The 19944-nt window shown below is 35.3% G+C and overlaps 1 protein-coding gene across 1 annotated transcript in view; it reads left to right on the forward strand.

Annotated features, from left to right (window-relative positions):
* The window catches only part of LOC125827819 (amino acid transporter AVT1C-like), a 32474-nt gene extending 16105 nt beyond the window's left edge, over positions 1-16369 (forward strand). The window contains exons 1-11 of the mRNA XM_049507169.1: positions 12433-12664; positions 12995-13269; positions 13687-13901; positions 14341-14364; positions 14520-14700; positions 15081-15300; positions 15426-15561; positions 15641-15806; positions 15905-15948; positions 16045-16107; positions 16202-16369. Of these exons, the coding sequence (XP_049363126.1) occupies positions 12507-12664; positions 12995-13269; positions 13687-13901; positions 14341-14364; positions 14520-14700; positions 15081-15300; positions 15426-15561; positions 15641-15806; positions 15905-15948; positions 16045-16107; positions 16202-16297 (1578 nt within the window). The 5' untranslated portion in view covers positions 12433-12506 and the 3' untranslated portion in view covers positions 16298-16369. Of the gene's footprint in view, positions 12665-12994; positions 13270-13686; positions 13902-14340; positions 14365-14519; positions 14701-15080; positions 15301-15425; positions 15562-15640; positions 15807-15904; positions 15949-16044; positions 16108-16201 lie in introns of the transcript that reaches the window.
* The last annotated feature ends 3575 nt before the right edge of the window (positions 16370-19944 follow it).

The following is a 19944-nucleotide window of genomic DNA, read 5'->3' on the forward strand; positions in this document are numbered from 1 at the left end:
TCTATGTATATATGTAAATATTCTATTTTGAGACTCGAGTTGCCTTTTTGGCCAGATTTTATCAGTTGAGTAATTGTATGACCTTTCTTTGTATTGAGTTATTCTGTTGAGTTAGGTTTCCGCTGAGTTAAGAAAGTCAGGCCAAGGGTTCGCTTGGGGCCAGCAATGGTCTCCGGGTGCCGGTCCCGCCCAGGGTGTAGGCTCGGGGCGTGACAGTTATTATAGGTGAGGGGCTGCATATTTAACAATTCAGAAGTCAAATGCGCACTCATGGATTTTCAACTAATTGGTATTGCTTCTTATATTTTCTTCAGCCATATCAACTGCATATATATTGCTTGTCTATTATCTAATTGTTCTTACAGTTTAGGAGTTATACAACACGAGTCATCAAACGTCTTTCCCCTACTACTATTGCGAAAGATGTTCACGACTTCTTTGTAATATTCTTAAATTGATGTATGAACGATAAACAAGTTCTACTTCAATTAATTTAATATAGATTATTTTATTGTTGGAAAAACTGAAGGTCCAATTCACATAGTCCGTTTGAAAAGAAATGACTGAAAATGCCAGATATAGAGAAAGGAAAATGAACACAAATATTTGTTGTTGTTCTTTTTTCTTTATTTTATCACAGACTCAATGGCATAAGCATGACACAATAAACTACCTTTCTTTTATGTGTTGTATATCTCATGTCAAGTTTGTGATAAAGAAACACTTATTCCTTATCACTCTCAAACAATTGCTTCAAAAGTTGAATTGTTCTGAGGCTAAAACAAAATATTGACTTTGTAATAACCAACTGCTTTCAAAATGAAGAAGTGCTCAACTTGAGTAACCTACTATTGCTTTTACAACTTAAAACTTCATTATTAGTCCCAAAACAGATCATATATATATTATTAGGTCCGTGCATAGCACGGGCATCGCAATCTAGTTCCATGCCTAAAATTGTGTTTCATCTTGAAGAGTATACTTGCTTGCATAGTTGAAGAATTTTTATTTTTTTTAAAATACGTTAATACAAAGTTCAAACAAGCACTTAAATTCAACAAATGAAAAGTAAATGTGTCACGATCCAGACCGTCGTGATTGGCACCAACAGTCCCACACTAACCTTCCGGTGGGAGAACCATTACTACAACCAAAACAAATAATTTTTATGAAAACTAAGGCATTTAAAGATACAAAAAAAGGTTTAAATGACTAAAAGAAATACAGCGTTCCCATAAACTCCCCAAGTTTTAAACAAATAACTTAACTAAACTAATGCGGAAATTCAACCCCTAAAACCTGAAAGTCATTGTACCAAAACTCTACTAACGACAAGTCTAAGAATAAGGGGTACGACCCCGAAACTAAACAACACATTAAACAAATAGTCTAAGTCCAAAAAGAGTGTACTTAAACAAGAAAGATCCATGGCAGCCTGAAAGAACTGGCTCACCCTTGAATCCGATCACGCTTAATAGTCACCTAGCTGAGGTCTATCAATAGCTGCATGAAGATGCCCTGTACTCAACAAAGAACAAACAAATGCAGTATCAATACACAACCATAGTGTACTGGTAGGATCATGCGACTATCCCAATAAGTGTAACATACATTAGTCAATACAACAATATAATCACATGTACATATCGAACATATATGATATCATTTATGAACAATGAACAATTTCACAATTCTCACATATCACAATTATATCAATTTAGAGCAACATATCGTCTTCCAATATTAATCATCATTAGATATGAACGAACTCATCACAAGTAGATACACAACACAATTCAATGGTCCTCTCACGGATCCCAATTCAATGGTCCTCTCATGGAACCCACACCCAAACAATTAGCATACCGGAACGTGGTACTCGATTCAATGATTATGCCGGAACGTAGCAATCGATCCCATAATTATGCTGAAATGTGGAAACAAATCCAAGTTAGTTATGCCAGAACGTGGCAATCGATCCAAGTTAGGTATGATGGAACGTGGCAACCGATCCAAGTTAGTTATTTCGGAACGTGGTAGTCGATCCATTCAACACACCACAATCACAATCACAAGTATATCCTCAAAATCATACATTTAAGTCATGATTTCATGGTAACCATTATTCATCTATCTCATTTATAACAAGTTGATATATAATGCAACATTCATATACATACATTTATCATAATGAAGCAAGAACAAACATACATCACACAATCATAGAATCACAACCATCACTTACCTCGAAATAAGCTTGAAACCCTAAGAAACTTGATCCTTCCTTTTTCGGATTCGTTCTGCTTGTTCTTGGTCTACAAACAATCAATAGAATAAGAGAATCAATAAACAACCACTAATTACCTAAATTACTAGCAATTCTATGAACCCTAGATCAAACCCATGATCCCAATTATCCAAATTAAGGTTGTTTCCACCATAGAATCTATAACAAAACCCTTCCCCATCAATATTCACTCATTTTACGTTCTACGGATCAAAAAATGGATTCGGGGTGTGAAAAGCTTACTTTTATCCTCAAGAATGGTGAAAAATGAGTAGGTGTCACATGGTGTTTGTTCCTTAGCTCTAAAAGTCGAAAAATGCAGAATGAGGTCGTTTAAGGGTTTATTTACGACCTTAAGTCGCGTCTATCCCGCCACAACGGCCCTCATCCCTCTTCAGCGACCCCGCCCTGGCGGCAAAAATCCCGCTCCAGTGGCTTGCACGAAACCAGTGAGCTATTTTAATAATTCCAAGACCCCCATCACAACACACCTTTAACCAACGACGCTCAGAAAACACCGTTCACGCTAAAATCAATTTCGGGAGTTCTATTCACCCGTATTCAATTTCGTAAAGTCGTACAAGTTCCTTATTGACTTATCTAACTACTCATGTAATCAAAATCATAAATAAGTCACCCGGTTGTTACCAGATTTTCCTAGATCTCACTGATTACGATTTTGTCCAAATCTGGACTAGGCTAGGAAATCTCAAGTTACTACGAAAAAGTTTTCTGGCCCCAATTCGTTCCTCATTGGCTTTTCCATAACGACGAAAATGATGTCGTTACAATAGATACCAATTTACCCATCACTCGTCCCCGAGTGATCAACTAGGAAAGACTGGCTAAAGTAAGGGTAGAGTAGTATCTGAATCGTCGAATTACTGGGGATACTTGTATCGCATGCCCTTCTTACCGAATCTCGTTACCCCCTAAGGGTTTGACATCTCCAACCTCAAACCAACCAATTAAATGCCTACACATCCTCCCTTACAATGCCTCAATGAAGTCATCTCAACACTCGAGTGATAAATATTGTTGTATGTAAACTTAACTAATCAACAAAACGATTCTCAACAACCACCAAATTCTATCGTACACACGTCTGCCACATGTTATCAAGCATCTTGACACAAATATCAGGACGAATCTTTTCTCACACAACCATGATAAAATCCTAAATTAAAACTCGACAATTAGAGGTAAACCTGAACCAACCAACATACAATCATAATACCCAAACAATCATAATTCTTATCAACATCTCCATCTCACAACCCAATTTCCCATGAGTTTAAGTTATAAAATTTTGATCTTTAGACATCAAATACTCATCGAGGGTATCCCCAAGCATACAAACCCTCCCCCAACACTATCAAAATGCTATAATTAGTAATTGTAGATTACCTGTTAAGAATAGTAGAATTGGATTCAATGATCCCCATATTCAACCACACATAATCGATACATGACCTCGACGACAAGATGAAATATTAAGATTGCCGGACAACAACAAATACGCATGGTAGCTCTTTTATAAATTTTCATAAGCAAGGTGGTACATGTAGAACCACTAAAATACTTTAACAACTCCAAGATAACACCAATTATGTCATTCGAAATAACCAAATCTTCCCAATCTTCCCACTCAACCAAGAGAACATCGCAGGATTTGGTACCCCTGATCCACCACTAGGGATCCACCCACAAAAGTGAAAACACACTAGAGCATTGCTAGTGAATCATACTCACAACACTAACAACCATCATAAACACTCCGACCTTTTACCTTATTATAAACCAACACTTTTAAAAAAATTAAACCTTTCTTAGGTACTTAACAACCAATAGTAGTAAACTTACGACTCATCCCAGGTGTAAGTCCTTTCAAATGCCCAATACCGGATACAATTGATCATTTCTCACCCTGTCAATTCATACCTTGACAAAATATATCACCACGAATGTAGACTCACAATGAAAAATCTGAATTGTAATTTCCACCATATAACATAATCCCTTTCTCTATCAACATTAGCTTGTACCTTGAAGATTTTTATGAATTCATGGATCTCTGCTTATCATTGATCGCATCTCCATCGATCTTACCATATATTTCGCTAAAATTTCAATCATACTCATTACTAGACTCAAAAACAAAACCAAGCACTTGCCACACACTCAAGCTAATGTCCGTACACTCCTTTCTCAAATCTTTTTCGATAGTTTTTGACCCATCTGATGGACTTGTGATACTATTACCATAGCCACAACAAAACGAATGAAATCACGTGTCTCCGAACCCAATTATCTACTCCTTTAAAGATAACTTTTTAGCCTTAAGAATCAAATAAAATATTCTTGCTCTCGCCTCTCTCTAAAGGTGTACTACATTCCACTATCTTTCTTCATCATGACCCTAGCTCTTTTAAATTCTATTCGAGTGGTGTCCCACCATCTCTTAAAACTTTTCATACAACCACTTTACTCACAGAATATTGAAAAACCATAACCTTAGATACTCGCAAGTCGTAATTACTATACAAGAATTCACTTAACCAACAATCTTATTATATAGTTGCATCCCATCACAATCCATCGCAGCTTCTTATTACCATTACACTCAGTCAAACTTGACTATCACTATGAAATCAACCTTTTCATCAACCTGACACCTAAAACTCAGGTATACTCATCAAATTTAAAGGACTAACCCAAACTTGGTACGCACTTTCTTACTAAAAATCTTCAATTTTCTTCACCCAAGTATACTCAATGGAACTTTCTTTAGCCATAAGCTTGTCATTCTGGTATTAATCCATTCCCTTATGGATTAAGATAAAATCATCAGTCCTCATACTACCCTCCTTCTTCTTAACAAACAAGACAGGAGCACTCAACTTGGAAACACTAGGACGGATGAACCCTTTATCAAGAAGCTCTTGGATTTGAGCCTTAAGCTCTCTTAATTCTGTTGGAGCCATACGATACGGAGAGATGGAAATGAGGCAAGTGTCAGTTTTCAAGTCAATGCAGAAATTTATATCTGTATATGGAGGTATACTAGGCAAATCTGTAGGAAACACTTCCTTAAAACTCAGACACTACAGGAACAGACTCAATAGAGGGAGACTCAACCTCAACATCCCAAACATGAGCTAAATAAGCCAAACAACCCTTCCCTACCAGTTTCCTAGCCCAAATGGAGGATATGATCTTAGCTAGCTTAGGCTTGTACACCCCTTCCCACTCTAATCTTTCCCTACTGGGGGTCTCTAGAGTTACCGACTTAGTATTACAATTAAGCCCAGTATAATAGGGTGGGACAACCAAGTCATGCCTAAGATTATATCAAATCAGTCATATCTGCACAACCAAATCAACCCAAATCTGAAAATCCATAACCACAACAGGACAACACGATACACATGAGTGACTATGAGTGACTCTTCAATTGGGGTAGAAACGTGGATGGAGGCATCAAGTATATTACAAACCACATCAAATCCCAAGGTAATTGAACTGACACATACGAATAAGTAGAACCCACATCAAACAAAACAATAGTCATCCAGGCACAGACAAGAGTAGCTCTTGTGACCACTACATCACACCTTCAAACTCGGTCTTGCCCGGAAAAGCATATAATTGAGCCATGTTGTCTTGACAGACAACCTCATTCCCTGGTTGCACTACTTCTCTACCTGCATTACCATTTCCCCGGCCTCCACGGCCTCGCTGATTTCCTCCTCATATGCCCAGGTTCTCCACAATTTTAACACACCTTATAACTTATATTCTATTGTTGAACACTGAATTAGATTGTGCGGGTTAGTTCGGGTACGATTCGGGGTCCATAATTGTGACTAGGAGAAAACAGGCCCTGTCCCACTCTGGCAAGAGAAATCCCGCTCTGGTGGTTTCGCCTTGGCAGGAAAATCCAGCCCCAGCGGCCATAACGGAAACAGAATCCTTGTAAACAATTTTTCTGGGTTTCTTTTCTTGCCCAATTTCCCCCAAAGGTTCCTAACTATAACACATGCATTTTTAGAGTACTCAATCCCCTTAGCTAGGATAATCGTTGCCTACCTCGAGTCAACCCAACGATACACGCTCCAAAATCCCTTTACGTTACTTTAACACTACAACATCGTCGTCCCTAGGATATACCCAGACTCTCACACGGTTATCAGTTGGTCGCAACGCACGTCCATATTTCTTGCTTACGAACCACATAGTAATTTATCTAGACCCTTGCACCTAATCTCGTGATGACTTTCCTTTCACAACAAGTTTTACGACACTTAAGTAATTACAACTTGCAGACAAGCCCAAATTCTTTAATTAGTTCATTCCATAGACGACCATTACTATGCCTTATACGGCCCCTAAGGCCAAATACCAATTGGAACCTTCTCAGTTCCAATTAACTTGCTTGTGTCCCTTTAGTCGGGACTAAGGCGTCTAGTTCACTTCGTTGAGATACCAATTGGAATCGGGAGATACCAATTGGACTCAAATCATACCACAAGCGACAATAGTAGCTAGCGAGTCCCACAAAACTGCTAATTTCATGAACTTGGTCAAATCCAATTCTTAACTGCCTCAATCTTTAATTGATGATAAGCAAACCTTAAATCAATCTTAGAGAAAACCGATGCTCCTTGCAATTGGTCAAAAAGGTCTTCTATCTGAGGCAATGGATACTTGTTCTGAATGGCGACCTTATTCAACTGTCGATAGTCTATACACATCCTCTCTTGCTAGTGATGGTGTTACCACTTTTGCTGCTCTAGCTCGGACCATAGAGTGAAGGAGGAAAGATACCAATTTGTATCACCCAGTTACCAATTGGATTCAAGTCATAGCACGAAAGAGTAGAAAGAAGTGAGTTTTTCCTAAAGTCCTATAGCCTCTCGAAGAAAAGTACGGATGTCATCGTACCATTCCGCAAGACTCTACTAGACTCATTTTAGTACAATGAGATCAACGAACCTAGGGCTCTGATACCAACTTTGTTACGACCCATACCGTCGTGATTGACACCCACACTAACCCTCCGGTGGGAGAACCATTACTACAACCCAAACAAACAAATTTTATGAAAACTAAGGCATTTAAAGATACGAAAGCAAGTTTAAATGACTAAAAGAAATACTGAGTTTCCATAAACTCCCCAAGTTTTAAACAAATAACTTAACCAAACTAATGCGGGAATTCAACCCCCAGAACCTGAAAGTCATTGTACCAAAACTCTACTAACGACAAGTCTAAGAACAAGGGGTACGACCCCGAAACTAAACAACACCTTAAACAAATAGTCTGAGTTCGAAAAGAGTGTACTTAAACAAGAAAGATCCATGGCAGCCTGAAAGAACTGCCTCACCCTTGAATCTTATCACACTCAATAGTCACCTAGTTGAGGTCTATCAATAGTCGCCTGAAGATGCCCTATACTCAATAAAGAACAAGCAAGTGTAGTATCAGTACACAACCACAATATACTGGTAGGATCACACGGTTATCCCAATAAGTGTAACATACATTAGTCAATACAACAATATAATCACATGCACATATCAAACATATACAATATCATCAACATTTATGAACAATAAACAACTTCACGATTCTCACATATCACAATTATATCAATTTAGAGCAACATACCGTCTTCCAATATCAATCGTCATTAGATATGAACGAACTCATCACAAGTAGATACACACCACAATTCAATGGTCCTCTCATGGAACCCACACCCAAACAGTTAGCATATCAGAACATGGTACCCGATACAATGATTATGCCGAAACGTGGCAACTGATCCCATAATTATGCCAGAATATGGCAACCGATCCAAGTTAGCTATGTCGGAACGTGGCAACCAATCCAAGTTAGTTATGCCGGAACGTGGCAACTGATCCAAGTTAGTTATGTCGGAACGTGGCAGATGATCCATTTAATATACCACAATCACAATCACAAGTATATCCTCAAGATCATACATTATGATTTCATGGTAACCATCATTGATCTATCTCATTTACAACAAATGTGATCAATAGTGCAACATTCATATACATACATGTATCATAATGAAGCAAGAACAAATATACATCACACAATCATAGAATCACAACCATCACCTACCTCGAAACAAACTTGAAACCCTAAGAAACTTGATCCTTCCCTTTTCGGATTCGTTCTGCTTGTTCTTGGTCTACAAACAATCAATAGAATACGGGAATCAATAAACAACCATTAATTACCCGAATTACTAACAATTCTATGAACCCTAGATCAAACTCATGATCTCAATTATCCAAATTAAGGTTGTTTCCACCATAGAATCTATAACAAAACCCTCCCCCATCAATATTCACTCATTCTTTTACGTTCTACGGATCCGAAAAAGGATTCGATGAGTGAAAAGCTTACCTTTAGCCTCAAGAATGGTGAAAAATGAGTAGGAGTCGATTGGGGTTCGTTCCTTAGCTCTAAAAATCGAAAAGTGCAGAATGAGGTCGTTTAGGGGTTTATTTACGACCTTAAGTCGCGTCTGGCCCGCCACAGCGACCCTCATTCCGCCTCAGCGACCCTACCCTGGCGGCAGAAATCCCACCCCAGTGGCTTGCACAGAACCAGTGAGCTATTTTAATAATTCCAAGACCCCCATTTCACAACACACCTTTAACCAACGATGCTCAGAAAACACCGTTCACGCTAAAATCGATTTCGAGAGTTCTACTTACCCGAATTCAATTCCGTAAAGTCGTACGGGTTCCATAACGACTTATCTAACTACTCATGTAATCAAAATCATAAATAAGTCACCCAGTTGTTACCAGATTTCCCTAGACCTCACTGACTCCTATTTTGTCCAAATCTGGACTAGTCTAGGAAATCTCAAGTTATTACGAAAATATTTTCTGGCCCCAATTTTTTCCCCATTGGCTTTTCCATAACGACGGAAATCAGGTCGTTACAAAATGTACAAGAAAAAATCCAACTTGCCTTGGAAATAAATGTTCTACTTTTTTTTTTAAAGGAAAAGGCCTGATACAACCCTTAACTTTGTTATTTAGAGCTGATATACCAATCGTTATTAAAGTGACTCATATATACCCCTATTATCATATAAATGACTCACATATACCATTTTCCTCTAACATAAGTGAAAACTTAATTTTAATTTTATTTTTAAATATTTTTTAAGTGCATATATATATATATATGTATGTATGTATATACACACACACTCTGATGGAATCAAAGAGGAAAAATAGTGATTTAGTGAAAACACTACTTAGTTACTTTTTGATACCATTAGAGTATATATTTATATACTTTGATGGCATTAAGGAGGAATACATAGTGTTTTAGTGAAAAAAATTGTTTAATTTCTGATGGATACCATCAAAATAGCTTGAGATGTGGGTCCAATCAAGATAAATATATTGCGTTAGGTCATTTCATTTGGATAAATACTTTACCTAATGAGTTCATAAATAATTTTACCAAAAGGTATTAGGTACCTTCCAGTCCCGTAATTTTTGCATGATTGACTTATACCTTTAAAAATAGTTATTTGGATAAAACTACTTTTATTTGTATATGCTTACCTATTTTGCTTCATTATTATTGACTTTTTATTGATCTCACTTTAGATGTGTAACTGCACTTTTAGTTTTGTGATACACGGACCTAAAAGTGTAATCATTCTTTTGTTGGTGTATATATCGCCTAATATTTTTTGTTTAATTATACATCTTGAGTTAAGTCAAAGACCTTTGATTATTTATAATAATTTAGTCGAGATGCATAATCACATTCTTTGACTTCTTTTTATGCATCTTGAAAAAGTGTGTAATCCCATTTTTAATTGCAAGAAGTCTTTTAAATGTATCTATATTTGTTTAAAGCTCGATATACCTCAACACCTTACCTTTTCTTTTCATCATCCTAAACATTCTCTTTGTGTGTGGGGGGGGGGGAGGGGGGACCGTAAGGGAATTCACAATCTTTATCGTTTGGATGCATATTGAATAAATTCGCTTTTGTGTAATAGCTCGCAAATCATACGTAATATAAATTACACTAATTAGGCAAATTCAGTGCAACCAACTAGATTTGACTTAGAAAACTACTAGCTGGTGATCAAGGGAATCAATCTCAAATCTTCCTAGTAGGAAATCGCTCACTCAACCAACTTAGTCAACCCTCATAAATTAAAAAAAATAATAGAACATTTTACACAAATTCCTTTATTCATGTTTAATATTCAATTCATGAGCAATTTAATTGAATGAGTCCATTTTCTAGTAAAATTTTCTTTTGAATTCACTGATTATTCTCAAAAATAAATTATGAATAACAATTCAAAGAACAGATAAACATGATACAGCATACATTCATTTGTATCAATGCATGATAATATCAATGTGAACATCAAGAAACTTACGAGTGGACTTTATATTATATTAAAGAAAGAATATTACATTAACACGTTTGATTCTCATTGACCAAATGAATGTTTAAACCGGAGACCTTGAATAGTGATTAAAATGTGATTTGTGAGTATGTAACGACATGAGTGTGCAAAAAAGATTGGAAAAATATATATTTTTGTGGCTGAATATAAAATATAGCTAAACTAATATAAAAATATCACATAAAAATATATCAATTACTAATTTTTTATTAAAACTTAAAGTAAAAGAAAACATGGAAATTTTCTTTTCTTTTGAAAATGAAAGTAAAACTTGCATCCTAAAATGTGACTTTATTTTAAATTTTTTACAAGTAAAACTTGCTCAAAACAAAATAAAAACATCAAAATTAAGCCAAAAATAAATAGTAGTGATAATATTGTGTAAAAGATTTAGATATGGTAAAAAATTAGGTGTTTCGTGTTCACAATAAACAACCATTAAAAAGGAAATATGAGACAAACATATTACGGACATGTATAATGGAGGCATGCATGGAGCCAAGACTCGGGTTAGAACAATATTGGGGTTTGGGAGAAGATTTAGAACACTTTTCTTTTTTGATAGTGTTGCACCAAGAATCTATTCTTATTTGCCGTGGTGATCAATGAATTGACACGAGATATTCAAAGGGAGTATCATGGTGTATGTTATTCACGAATTAATAACATAGTAATGATTGATGAGACACATGGTGAAGTAAGTGATAGCTAAGTTGAAAGTTTGGAAAAGGTGATTTTAGAGTCTAAAGGTTATATCGAACTAAAACAAAATATCTAGAATGTAAATTCAATAACGTAATGTAGAAATTGTACTGAAGTACGTATTTTAAAATAAATAATTAAATATATTTAAGACTAACGAAAAACCAAATTAATACAAGTGGCGGTGCCGTGATTAGAAATTGTTCAACTCAATTAATTAGCCCTTTCCAAAAACATGATTGTAAATTAAGGCATTTTCGCCCTCTCTCTCATTATATACTAACTCCATTTCATATTAACTGAATTATTGAGACTTTTTTCATTTTTTTAAATTAATATAATTATTTAATTTTCAAGATTACTTTTTAAATGTTTTTCCAACTTTACCCTTCATTAGTTAGTATTGAAATTAGTTATTAATTAATGTTTAGTTATTTTAATCATAATTTTGATAATAATTAATAAGGATAAAAATGAAAAGTTAAGCTTAATTTATGTCTTAATTTTTTTTAAGGATGTGAAACACCTCAACAATTCAATTAATATGAAATGGAGAAAGTATATATTTTCCTGTATTATTTTTTTCCGCATTAGAGTCCCAACTAAATTTGAATTACCACTACACACAGTCATTTGAAAGTGACCCTCTCAATAAAATTTTCTCAATATCCAGGGTCAATCCGTGATCACATCTTGCCCATATAAATAGCACATTCAAGTCTGAACATTTTAGTAGCTAGCTAGTTGCAGAGAAATTTAAAAAAGCCTACCTCTTTCCTTTAATTTTCACTTCTTTTTTCCATTCATGGTCTTCGTCTGGTATATATATATTGGAACTTCTTTTCTGCTCTTTTATAGCAAGTTTTTATTTAATTTTCTTTCTTATTATTTTTCCCCTTGTAATTAATTGGTTTCTCCACTTGTAAGTGTACGGAATTAGATTGCTAGAAGCAAAGTTCAACAACGGTTACGTTTTTTTGTTTGATTTGATGAAATTTGGTGCGTAGGTTTGTGGGAGCTAAGATGATGAAGAATTCTGTATGTGAAGAGAGTTTCTACATAGAGAGTGAAGAAGAGGAATATGATGAAAATGAATCTGATTTTTCCGATGAAGACAATAATGATGATGAAAATAATCGTCCCAATTATTCCTTAACCTCTGCTTGGCCTCAGAGTTACAGGTGTTTAACTCTTCATCTAATGTTTCATATTTTAGTGAGTTTTCTTTAATTATCAGACATTTGTACTTCTTGTCCTGTCTCTAAACTAATTGTGGCCATTTGATATGTTGTCAAATTACTGTTATGATGTGTACAAAACAATGATCGATCATACGTAAAGCTTTGACAAGGAATACTGAATTTCATCTCTTGTGCACATGGACTAAGTTTACAAGTCAACTATATTTATCAAACTTCGTTACTTATGCACATGAATCCAATCATCCATGAGGACTTCAGTGCATTGAACATCGACTCCCAATTTTTAATCGTTTTGAGTACCTCTTGTAGGAAATCTATGGACCTATACAGTAATGTATCATCTCCAAGTCTTGACTTCTTGGGAGTACCTTCATTATCTCAGCTAGGAAGCTCATTCTTTGGCTCATCTCTCATAAGAAGAAACACTCCTGAGATATTGCCTTCTCTTCACAAGCCTCTCATACCGCCAGCAGAAGAAGAAAAAGCAGTGTACAAGCATATTTCTCATGATGAGAAACCCTCCAAGGATGCAGATGGACTTCCAATTTCTCGTCAAAGCTCCTATGGCCAAGCAGTGGTAAATGGTATGTTTCATGTATATAATTTCAAGTCATGGTGCATGTTTCAGTTTATTGATGAGCACTATGCCACCAGAGGATTGACATGCCACTGTAGTGAACAGTTCCCATTTCCCAAGTGCTGCCATTTAGCTTATTCTATGGTGTCATAGCCATGATATCGTATTCACTTCTTCGGATTAATGTTGAATGAAATTTATCCGTCTAATATATCTATCATCATTGCATGAGATTGTTTATTTTGCTTAATAATATTCAGACTTCAAATACAGCTCCAAATATTTTCAGTCTTTTTTCTAACGCCTGTTATGTCTTTGACCAAAAGGAAAGCTCTTGGTTGTATTTCTCTATCTAAATTGATTGCCTGCAGAGATAGTGAGCCACAAGTCTTCTCATACATTCTTTGGTTGATTTTATATACAGGCATGAATGTTCTCTGCGGAGTAGGAATCCTTTCTACTCCTTATGCTGTGAAGGAAGGTGGGTGGACCGGACTTCCAATATTATTCATTTTTGGTGTGCTTTCTTTCTATACTGGCATGCTCCTGAGGTACTGCTTGGATAGCCAACCGGGGATTGAGACGTACCCAGACATTGGCCAGGCTGCTTTTGGTACAACGGGACGAATTTTTGTATCAGTAAGTTCCATTAACTTAAAGTTTTCTTTGATTCTTATACATCAGGCTATATTGAAGGCCTTGCTGACTTTGACATGCCAAGTGTGCCATATTGGTGAGGGAAATGGGTCGTTGTCTCCTTTTATTGTCTTGGACAATTCTCACCTCCGGGGCTAGCTTTTGAGGTTGAGTAAGGTCCAAGGTCAATTTTTTAACATGGTACCTGAGTCAAACCAATTCCTATTCTTAGTTTACTTTTTGTTGGCCAAAATCATAAGTAAAAGAGAAACACTCAGTTTGATTTTTCAAGAATAACTCGTTAAGGTATTTTGTCACTAAAAAAATCCAATCTCCTCATTATATCTTTTGGCTAGATATCTTATATCTGATAAATGCTTAGAAACATTTCTTGTTCATGATACTGATCCGTTTTCGTATTGTTGTATTTTTGTGGATGCAGATAATCTTATATGTGGAATTATATGTAAGTTCATCTGGCCTAGAAGTTTGTTATTCTTTTTGCTTTTCCTAGCAAACTGATATGAGTTGCTGTTTTAATATCCAAGTATCTCGTCCATCTTGATATTGCTTCATTTCTAACTTATGTAGTCATTCTATATGTTTATCCTTCACTTGTAGGCCTCTTGTGTTGATATCATAATCGTGGAGGGTGATAACTTGTCGGCTATATTTCCAAATGCACATTTAAGTCTGGGTGGGTTTGAGTTAGATGCTCGCCACCTTTTTGTTGTGTTAACCACCCTGGCTGTTCTTCCTACTGTTTGGATGCGCGACCTCAGCGTCCTAAGTTATATTTCAGGTGAGTGATCAACATCATGGACTAGCAGATTCATCTCTGAACTGTAAAAAAATATAATCTGATAGCATTCGCGTGTGCCTCAATGCACCCATATGATACAATGGTTAAGAGGACAATTTATACAGTAATCCTACAAGAAAAAAATTCAGATATATGGGTATGTATATAGATTTCTTGTACTCATGAACAAGTTCACATGTTTTCTATTGAGGATTGAAGGAGAAATTTGTACTTCAATAATCCCACGGTTATATCATATCTGATGCAGATATCTACAAATTAATTTGGGCTATCCTTATGCAAGCTACATACATAAGAAGCCTTCCGGTAAACAGAATTCATTTTTTCTGATGTTTTGACATTCATTTTGTAATTTTCAGTTGGAGGAGTTATTGCTTCCGTATTGGTTGTCCTTTGCTTGTACTGGGCTGGCTTGGTGGATCATGTAGGCTTTGAAAGCAAAGGGACTGTACTTAATCTACCAACTCTTCCTGTTGCTATTGGGCTTTATGGATTTTGTTTCGGTGGGCATGCTGTCTTTCCTAATATATATACATCCCTAGCAGATCGTAGTCAGTTTCCTGCAGTCCTCTTGACCAGGTATCATTCTGTAATATCATTCAATAGCACATTATGAACGCCAACTTAACCAGATTTCGCTGAAAATGATCCTGCTTTCCCTGAGTTTGTTTTGATAATCGTGTTTTTTCTTATTTTGTATGCAGTTTTGTTATGGTAACTCTGTTGTATGGTGGAACAGCTGTGTTGGGATACCTGATGTTCGGGGACTCAACTGAATCCCAATTCACTCTAAATTTGCCTAAAGGATTAATAGCTTCCAAGGTTGCTGTGTGGACAACTGTAAGTAAAACTAACATTCTGATGGATTTCTTTACCACCATTTGAAGATGTAATTAACTTGTATATCCTTCTTTTGCAGGTTGTTAATCCTTTTACAAAATATGCTTTAACCCTGTCTCCTGTAGCAATGAGTTTAGAGGAATTGTTGCCACCAAAACATGCCAAATCTCACGTGTACCCAATCCTCATTAGAACTGCATTGACAATCTCCACATCACTAGTTGGTCTTGCTGTTCCCTTTTTTGGTGCTGTCACTCTCAGCAATTTGCATTTGCCTATTTCAGATGGTTTCATTTCCAACTATATCTGTGCTCCTTCTCTTACATTACTATTTATTCTGCAGGTTTAATGCTGGCATTAACTGGATCTTTACTTACAATGCTAGTCGTGAGTCCTATACCGTGTTCTCTTAAGTTTGTTTTCTATTTGCTAATGTATTTAATTGTCATCATATATCTGTACTAATGAAAGCTCTATTTCCAGACTCTAATACTACCTTGTGTTTGCTTTCTGAGAATCTTGAAGGGGAAAATAAGCCACCTTCAGGTATAGATAAGACAAGTTTCAGCACGCGTTCTCACATTATATGTTTAAGTTATGCCTAAAACAGTTCTATTCACTTTCCTTTCTATGCGCGCAGGTTACAATATGTGTCCTTATTATCACAATAGGTACTGCATCTGCATTGATCGGTTCGTATTCAGCTCTCTCCAATATCATCCAGAGCATGGCCTAAATTTTGAGTATGGCACCAGATCATGTTTTTGAGCTTTAGAGTACATTAAGTTTCTAATCATAAAGACTTCACAAGTTTATAGACATTTTCAATACATATGTAGTTCAATTGTCTTTTAGAGAAAAAATGCACTTCCATTTCACTAAATTTTCTCTTTTTCTTAGAAAGTTATATAGAGGGGAGTGGGACAAATACAAATTTCATTTCAATATCATTGTAGAAATGAATGTTAAACTCCGCATCGATTTTAATTAAATAGAAGAAAATAGTTTTTTTTAGATCTCTTATGGTAAAAGTGAAGTTGTTGTATATGTAAAAGTAAAGATCTCTCACAAAATAAAAACATAAAACTAAAAACAACTTTGTAAAAGACGATAAAATCAAATCTCCCGTAGAAATATATTTACAAACAGTACATATTATGTATGTATTCGTTTGATGTAAATATTAGGTATGAATATGCTTTTACCAAGCAAAATTATGTTGTGCATGACTAATAAGCAGTCAATCAAGTAATAAAGAGTGAGTATCATTTCCATATGAGAACTTACGATTAACTTTAAAAAATGATAATAGTTTGACCTTAATTAGAGATTCATAACTATGATTTGCTTAATTACAATTTATAGCTGCATATTAGAAAGAGCAGAGAGGCGAGCGAGATTTGAGGGAGAGAAAAAATGCACGTTGTATTTACAATACCGGATCATGAATATAATTGATACAATTGATTTGTATCAATGAATACAACTATAGCAAATTGTATTAGAGAATACAATAGTATCAACGAATCCAATAGTATCAAGTGTATTTGTTCCTTGTATATTCGCTTCGTATCAAGTGGCTATATATTTGTATCACTGTATTCAATTGTATTTTGTCCTTGTTATATATTTGTATCATATATTATAAATTCTTTTAGAATACGATTGATACAATATTGTATCTCTCCCTCGTTGAGGCATATTGAGAGTTGAGTATATGAAATCGAAGAGGAAGAAGAGAGGTCTCTACCATCTCTTACCTAATATAAATAATATCCCCATTTGAATAAAGCGAGGACGAGAAAGGGAGATAGGGGAGCGAGAAACCTAAGGGAGAGAGGGGAGTGAGAGGGGGAGAAGAGAGGCGGGCACGAGTTTGAGAAAGATGAGAGATTTGTTATAAAATCCTAAGTATAGCTATGTGATGTAAAAAAAATTTCTATTATAGATGTTATAGACTTATAGTAAATGCATAGCAAATATTTGTCTTTGTAATATTTCCATTTTAAGAGATTTATCTAGTCAACAACATGTTTCCAGATTTTGGTAATTAATTCTAACCACTAAGTTATAGTTAAAGAGAAAGAGTAATTAATAACTAACACACTTAGCACGAAAGCTAAGATTTCAATGATTTTTCAAGTTTATGTTATTGTTTAACAATCCTATTGAATTCTGAAATTACATTAGCTAATCAATTTTTATCTAGATTACTAACCTATAAAAATGATAATACTCATACAAATTTATTAATTTATACTTCGCTATTCATCTTGTCCTAAACCTACCTATGAGATCAGAGATAAAAATAATGTATTATTAATTTCTTGCACTATTCAGCTAAGCACTACGAATAGGTGTATGTCTATCCTTTATTCGCAAATTAATTCCCTAATGTTTTAGTTTAAGAGCACGCTCTATTCAATCAAATTACAATTCAGAATTGTTTTTTTAGGGATAAGGCATAAGTAGCCCCTAGATTATGATCGAAATCTCATAGACACACCTAAACTTAACTAAGATCCTATTACACCCTTGAACTCGTTTTTTTCGTATTTTTATGCACCTTTTGTGCTGATGTGGCACATTCAACCACCCAAGTTGGTTGTGTTTGTACACACTCCCCTGCCATGTGTGTAAATTATTTTTTTTATTAAAAATTATTTTTTGAAGAAAATAAAAAAAAAATTCAATTTTTTTGAAAAAATATTCTTATTTTTTTATCTTGTATTTAAATTAAGTTAATACACATTTTTTACCTTGTATCAAAACTTTTTTTTTACTTACATTCATTGTTTTTTCTCTATTATTTTTCTATTGAGTTTATTTTCTTTGTCTTTTGTTTTGATTTGATTTCAAATATCTTGTATTTAAAATAAGTTAATTTTGAACGTGTCACGCCCCGAGCCTACACCTTGGACGTGGCCAACACTTGAGAACCAATGCTGGCCCCAAGTGAACCCTTAGCCTGGCTTACTTACTCAGTGGAAGACTTTAAGCATTAAGAAAAGGATTCATATGCTAAATAACTCAACTGTCTCAAACTGAACTCATAATGTTTTAAATATAAACATTTAACTTAGCCAAAATGGCAACTCAAATCTGAACATAAGCCAATAACAAAATGATGACGAATGAACTAACATCTGACTGACTATCTGTGAAGCCTCTAAAATAACTAAGATGGATGCCGGGACAGGCCCACGACATCCTAATGAACTGAAATGATAAAGTAATGAAAAATGGGGATCCTCCGGAATGCAAGGAGGCTCACCAACAACTCTGAATCTTAACTGGATCAACGATGCGCTGGATGTTGATCCTGGTTACCTACGTCTACATTATAATAAGATGCAGGCCAACTAGCATCAGTACATTAAATGTACGAGTATGCGAGTTGGAATACTAAACGCAACATAGGCTTGAAAGGAACTGAAGAACTTATCTGGTTCAACTCAACTCAACATAACTGAACTCATTTCAATATAAAACAGTTTAAAAACAAGTGCAATATAAGGAAAAGTTGTTTAAAACATGATGTCAACTATGTGTATTTAGAAATACAATAATAACTCTGTATGTATGCAAAGATACAATATGAACTCTGTTTGTATATAAAAATACAAAATACTATTGTGGAAGTTTCTCTAACCGACACCCATCACTTAAGAGCTATAGTGATGATACAGTGTTTTACCTCACGCGGCCAAGGACTGTCCTATACCTTGTCGGGGGTATAGAACCTAACTTACTAAGTGGATCCACTAGTCTATGCTACTAAAGGAATCATCTAAAAAGTATAACCCTTTTTTACCCATGGTGGCTACATGATTTATGGGGGCTGTGAGTTGTCTGAACTCTCCCTCATATCGGTGCTCAATACTACTCCCAAAATATGATACTAGCTCTTATGTTTAACAAAAAAACTAACTTCTTTCTGTGATTTGAGATAATTGCTCAAAAACTTAGCTCAAAGGCTATCTTGGAAATCAAAGTTTCCTGTCTTGCTTTATTGTGAAAGCATTTACTCTCTTCTGAAAACTAGTCATGTCACGCCCCGAACTATCTCCGAGATGCGGACACGGGACCTAGGCCCACAAGTGATCCCAAGCTAACCATGTTGGCATGATCACGAGCATACTAAAGATAATAAATTGACGCGGAAGCTAAATCATAAATAAATTGAAAAGATGGGGAATACCCATATACTATAACTGAGATAAATGAAAACTGATGAGTTTAATACAATGAAGATATTAACTCAATACTAAGTTGAATCTAACTATGTCTGAAAATAGCCTCTAACTGACTAGAAATGCTGGGACAGGCCCCAACTAAGTCTAGAAAAATTGAAACTAAAGGACTAAAAATACTGAAAGAAAC

Source organism: Solanum verrucosum, unplaced genomic scaffold, assembly GCF_900185275.1.
Source record: "Solanum verrucosum unplaced genomic scaffold, falcon-dt-bn FXZP01000290.1, whole genome shotgun sequence".
In the NCBI taxonomy this organism is placed as follows: Eukaryota; Viridiplantae; Streptophyta; class Magnoliopsida; order Solanales; family Solanaceae; genus Solanum; species Solanum verrucosum.